We start from the raw sequence: 6,389 nt of genomic DNA on the forward strand, positions 1-6,389 counted from the left end.
AAATAAACTCTTGTAAATATTGTATTTATTATTAAATAGTATTGGCCAGAGTATAGAAATTTCTGTCTTCACTCTTTAAATTTTACTCAGAATCTTAAGTGTTTCTACATGTTGTTTAGCATTTCGTTTCTCCTTTCTTCACTTGTTTTGCATCACTTAACAATTTTCCCTTTGTTTTGAGGCTTATGTACTCCTTAATATGCCCCACATCCAAGTGAGAAAGGAATAAAGATGAGTAGATAGATTGATATATTAAATTATTAAGTTACTGTATTTATTTTTTCAGTCTCTTGATTGTCAAACGAGGGAGGACGACTGTGAACAGACTAGTCTTATCAGTCCACACATCAATGTGGAGCCGCCAGAACCACTCGTTACGACACCAACCATTGGAACAAGTCCTAGATCTGGAAGTACAAGTCCCTTACTCAATGGGGGGATCAGTGTGCAGAATAATGATACACTGCTTGAAAATACTAAACTATCTCCGACTGATACGGTAACCAATTTGACTCCTGGTAGCCCTTCAAAACAAGAAAGAAAGATGTCTAAAGATTCTATTACTCCAGTTCATTCGTCAAATACTCCAGATGTTTGTCCAGTGACGACCAGTAGTTGTGAACCTTTACTCCAGCAACAAGAATCCTTTAATACGTATTCAGAAGATGATCAGGGGTCTCTGTCGTCCCACCATAGTAACAGCTCGTATGGTTTTGAATCGGGACAGCTACGCCCGAAGCTGTACTCCTCGTACCAACCAAGACTGACCACTCAAGTTATATATCATGGTCAACCACACATACAGCAACAGTTAGAGCAGCAACAACAACAACAACAACAGCAGCACTATCAACAAAGCTTGCCATGTTGTCAACAAATCTCACCATCAATGAAAGACAAGCAGTTACTTAATCCTATTTCATCCTTACATTCACATCTGAATCCTTCTAGACTTTCAACGTCCACTTCAAGTTGTTGTGATGCCACTTGCAGACAGTCTTATGTCACAGGTTATGAACTACTTGTGTTTCTTATGATGTTTGGGCAGATATTCACGTTGTTTAGTGGAGTTTTTCAAAGGTTCTTTGCCACACTTGTGCATGGACTTATGTACACCTACATGTATGTGGAGGGGTATAGTTATGAATATGGAGGGGATGGGAATGAGCTGATCAGTGGCAAGGAGGATAAAAGTCATTGTATATTTTTTAATGGGAATTATTTTCTTTGCACCATTTACTTAAATTCAAGAATTTTGAATTGATAATTTGGACTTGACCAAATGAACTTAAACATAAAACAATAATCGGTGACCTGTGCTGAGCAGCTTGTGTATACACACACAGTTACACACCATACCAACTGGGTCCTGGCCGAGGTAGGCCTAAGCAGTGGTTACTGGAATACCATACTGATCATGAAGTACTGTACTTCAGAATCCTTCCCTTAAAAAGGGAAATTCAGTAGAGAAAGTTTGTAATATGAAGGTTTTTGCTCTACTCAGCTCCCAAGTTTTTTCACCTTCAAATATTTTGTACATTAAACATTTTTACTTTTTGGAAACTTTGGAATAGTTGCACAAATGCTGAAAGCATCTAGCAATGTAGGTGTGTCAATGGTGACCAAATTGACTGTACTGTTATGTAATCATGATGGAATGTACAGTACTGTACTGGTAGATGACTGGATGAAGAGTGTGATTGTGAATACGCTACAGTACTGAACTCACAACGGTAAACATGGGAACTACGGGGGCCTGAAGCTGCTAGATCAGGTTATTAAAGTTGTGGAATGAATGATTCAGAAATTGATAAGCGAGAGAGTAAATTTAAACAAAATGTTGTTTGGATTTATGCCAGGTTGAGTGACTACAGAGGTAATATTTATGGCCAGGCAGCTTCAAGAGAAATACTGTATTTAGGGAAGGGGAGAAAATTTTACTTCGTATTTGTACACTTAAGGAAGACATTTGACAGGGTACCACCTGAAGTAGTAAAGTGAGCAATGAGAAAGCTAGAAATCGAGGAATACCTTGTTCGAGTGCAAGTAGGTTCATCAGGAGTCTGTCTTATGCCTTACTGCTGATAGCTGATAGTATTGATGAGGCAGTGGAGAAGTGAAAGAAACAGAAGGATGGAATAGAGTCAAAGGGCCTGAGAGTAAAGGTGACAGAAACCACAGTGCAATATTGGTGAGGGACCTGAGGTGAAGAGTGAAAAGTGGCCCTGGCCTGAGGACGGTGTACATTTAATGTACTGTGTTACTGCCGTACTGTACTTTCTTTTATTTAGTTTCACTTTTCCTGAAACCTTTTTGTATTTCTTCACCAGTCTTGACTTAAGAGTTGAGTAGAATCACAAGTTTTTTTCTGATTTTCAAGGGTTTTGGAAGTCTTTTAAATGGTGTACCTTAATTTAGATTTAATGATGGGTTGCCATTGGAGGGGTTTTCTGATACCACCTCCTTCCAGTTCCTGTCTAGTTTTAGAGATACAAGTTATCTGGCACAAGGCATATGGCTTTTTAGGCCAGGACTTGATCAATGGGGTGTGTAACTTTACAGGAGCAGCCTGGCTGTGGGCTTAGTTATGAAGGAGGATTTCAGGATCAATTTTCAGTTTTTAAGGTCACCTTCCTACCACTGATGTTCTCTTATTTGTCATTATTCATCCTACAACACCAGGTGATGACTTACTACACTTTCTGGAATGCCCCATTTACTCTCTTTTTGCTGTTTTCCCTTTCTCTTTTATTGTTCCCCCTTTATTTAACTGCATTCTGCTTGTGCATGCATGCAGAAGCATGTCTTATCCTATCACATGTAGTGTTCCAGTTGTCAGTACTGTACTGATAACTTCTTCTTAAGGGGATGGCCTGACTTAGAATCCTCTCCCTACATTTCAGTCACTGACCAAGTTATAGAGTTGGCCAGTGAGTGAAATTTAAACAGATAGGTCATGGAGCCATCCCCTCAAGATGGAGTCCCCAGAGAAACAAATTATCAGAGAAGTGGATACATGAAGCAGATTGATGTCAAGGTTTGCTTGTTTATCCAATTAATGATTTTCTTTCTTAAGTGTAGTAGTACAGGTACAAGGAGAGATTTCCATAATAACTTTGATTTTAAATTTATTTAATTTATCTTGCTCAAATGTTTTACACTGCATATACTATATCATATTTCAGTATTGATAAAGTGATGTAGTACTGTACAGTAGTTTAAAACTAAGCTTGATACATTTTTCTCTTTAGAAATTTGTTCAAAAGCATATTACAGTGAGAATTTCAATAACAAAAGTACTGTGCAGTGCTCTTACACTTTCATATACCCGGTAATGATTAAATTTATGCTTATATATACTGTACTGTATTACAGATACGCCAGTGGGGTATGCCACCTTACAGCCTCGGAGAAGTTGTCTGAAAGCTTCACAGTGCAACACTCTACAACGTTCTCACTCAGACCACAACTACACCTACAATAGCCTGCAGTGTGTGTATCACAATCCCGTTATGGAACTTAATCCGGATATTTGTTGCCAGAACAGCTTTTGCAGCAACCCTCAACTCTGTACTCAACAAAGTCAAAGAAGTCATTATGAGAGAGCACAAGAATTTCCCATTTACTTGGCGAAGTCGAGACCTGTTGATAGAGGATGTACCAGACACAACAGTGATAGTGGACATTGTACATATAGGAATACTCCTCCCTATGAACCAAAGCATTCCACAGTACCACCTGACTTATGTAAAGTAGAACCATCCAGCGCAAAAAGAGTCGGGTGGAAGGAAATAGTCCCCGACAGTCCTGGAAGAGGGACACTAGCTTCCCGTGGTTCAACCGATACTTCAACATCATCGACTACCTCTACTGTAACCTTGGGTCCAGCAAGATATCCACAACATCAACACTGCAGAAATAACAGTGAACGAAATTTAGGCATGGAAACCAGGGATAAAATTAGATAAAACAAAACACAACCAGAAAATGAAGAAAATACGAGTGACACAAGGTGGAGGTTTAGTGCAACAGTGATGTTACATAAGTTACCTAACAGACAATACTTGCTCAAAGTGCTACTTATTATGAGATTATTTTGTGTGCATGTAGTTGCTGTGCAGTTAAATTTTCTGTCCTGTGTGTTGTCAATTTAAGAAAACTCGTGAAGATGCAACGTGAGTGAAGGGGAAGAGGCTCATTTTATGGTTCACTTGTAAAATGTGAACATTCAAAGCTGTTTAATATGATTTTCTTACCTTTCCTAACTCCGTGAACCACAGGCCAAAGTTACTATGTAATTTTGTGTGTTCAGTATTCATTTGGACGTCTATTGTAGTCTCTGTCATATACCCATTGCTTTCAGTCTATCCTCCTGTTTAACTTTGTTTTCTCTGTCTCCTCTCTTCATTTTTGTCATCTCATCTCTTCCAATTATTATTCTTGGTCTCTTGTCCCTTCCTTCATCTCTCATCCAGTCTGAAAATCAGTTATTCTCATCACCAGTCCTTACCATATGTCTCTGCCATCTCAAAACTCCACCTCATTATCAGTTACTACATCAATGTTTCTCATTTCAGTTGCCAGTCTCTGCTTGATGTTCAGATCTTCCATTTTGTATCATTTTCCAGTTATTTTTATGGTACAGTGTACAGTGCTCAAGTTTACTCTAAAACAGTAAGGTAGGTAATGATGCACTGTATCTCCAAGAAATATATACACCCATTTTTGCATGACAATGGGGGATCATGTAAAAATGGGATATATTGTAGCATGGCAAAGGACTACTAACACCTTGCCAATTAATATTTAGTTTTTCATTAAGTGAAAGTAATCAGTGTAGTACTGTATGGATATTTGTCTTCAGTAATGTATTGGTAATTAATATTTTGTTTCTCATCTAGTAGGTGGTGTAGCACTGTACTGTACTTCTCTTTAACAAGTTATACAATGTTGGAAAAAATTAAATTTGGTAGAGAAAAACAAGGAAAATCTTAAGCACCTGCATGGTAAGGTTTACTGAAGGTTGCAGCCTTACACTGTCCAAGATCCTTTGCATCTATGCTGTGCTACTGCTCACATTACCAAGCTTACCATACTTTGTTGTACGTTTCATCATCACAATGACATGTTCATATCTCACCTCTTTGTGAATTATATAAACTAGAATAATAAAGAAGAAATAAGGTAACACATTACATGCAAATTAACATTCATGGTGTACTCATAACTGTTTTCCTTAAATATATATAAAGAATAAATTTTTATAAAACACAATGCTCTTATTTCTCAGAACTGTATTGTCTTTGGTACATAAAGCAGATAGTTGACAGCAGGAACTGTTACCATAGGACAAAAAATCATGATAATAAAGAGTAATAGCATAGAATAGCACTGAAAAGGATGAAAGTGACACTACCGGGTAACTGTATATGATAAGATATGAGACAAATCAGTTGTAGCACTAATCAAACATTTGAAAGTAGATGAGTGAAGATTATTGTGAGAGCAAAGTTCTTTTCTTACTTCCTTTTATACTTTTTCTTGTGTATGTACAGGGTGTCCTTGTTTCAGGTGAGGGAATCATTAAATCGATGAGATTCTGTGAAGAGGATATGTCAAATGGCCACCGAGGTCTCTGGACTTCACACCTCTTGGTTTCTTCCTCCGAGGTCACCTAAATATTGTTGTCTACCAAGATAATCCAAGAAACGTTTAGGGGACCCCAGAGAGGCGTGATGTCTGGAGACTTCGGTAGCCGTTCGATTGGTCCTCGTCCCCTAATCTTCGTTGCTTTGTTATGATTCCTTCACCTGGAAAAATGAGAAGAACATTTTGTTTTCTATAGTACAGGTATACATCTTATAACACCCTGTAGGTGAAAAGTACTTTCTCTCTCAGCAGTAACTGAACTCAGAACATTAATTAACCCAACAAGTAGAGAAAGCAGTAAAGGTATTAATATGGTGATGGGTTGTGTTTACTAAAGACCTACAGTAGTCATACATACACTAGTACAGTACAGTACGAATTATCAATCTGACTTACATTTGATACATTGAATTAATCTTATGCCATTTTTTCTTTAATAAAAGCTAAGAGTAAAGTCAGATGTGCGTGGTGCTGTACCATTGATAATACTGTATACAGTACTGTAATAGTTGTATGTACGGTAAACCCTCCATAACTCGGTATTTGATAGCTCGAAATATCATATAACTCAGCGTGGATATGGTCTCGGAATGTATTGGTATAACTCAGGAAATGCCGTGATACCTGTATGTAAAATTATCTGGGAAAATCTCGTCATTTCTGGCTACCTGCATCACCTACCATGCATGTGTCACCTACTATGATGGTTCATTCTTCACCTGTAGTGCTGGTAAGTGTTA

General features: G+C 37.9%; 1 protein-coding gene across 1 annotated transcript in view; it reads left to right on the forward strand.

The window, feature by feature from the left end:
• LOC121879722 (nephrin-like) overlaps positions 1-5,229 on the forward strand; it is a 69,122-nt gene extending 63,893 nt beyond the window's left edge. Inside the window, exons 23-24 of the mRNA XM_042386489.1 lie at positions 287-1,010; positions 3,376-5,229. Coding sequence (XP_042242423.1) covers positions 287-1,010; positions 3,376-3,968 — 1,317 coding nt within the window. The 3' untranslated portion in view covers positions 3,969-5,229. The remainder of the gene's footprint in view (positions 1-286; positions 1,011-3,375) is intronic.
• Positions 5,230-6,389: the final 1,160 nt, after the last annotated feature.

The sequence above is a fragment of the Homarus americanus genome, unplaced genomic scaffold (genome assembly GCF_018991925.1).
Source record: "Homarus americanus isolate GMGI-L3 unplaced genomic scaffold, GMGI_Hamer_2.0 scaffold42643, whole genome shotgun sequence".
In the NCBI taxonomy this organism is placed as follows: Eukaryota; Metazoa; Arthropoda; class Malacostraca; order Decapoda; family Nephropidae; genus Homarus; species Homarus americanus.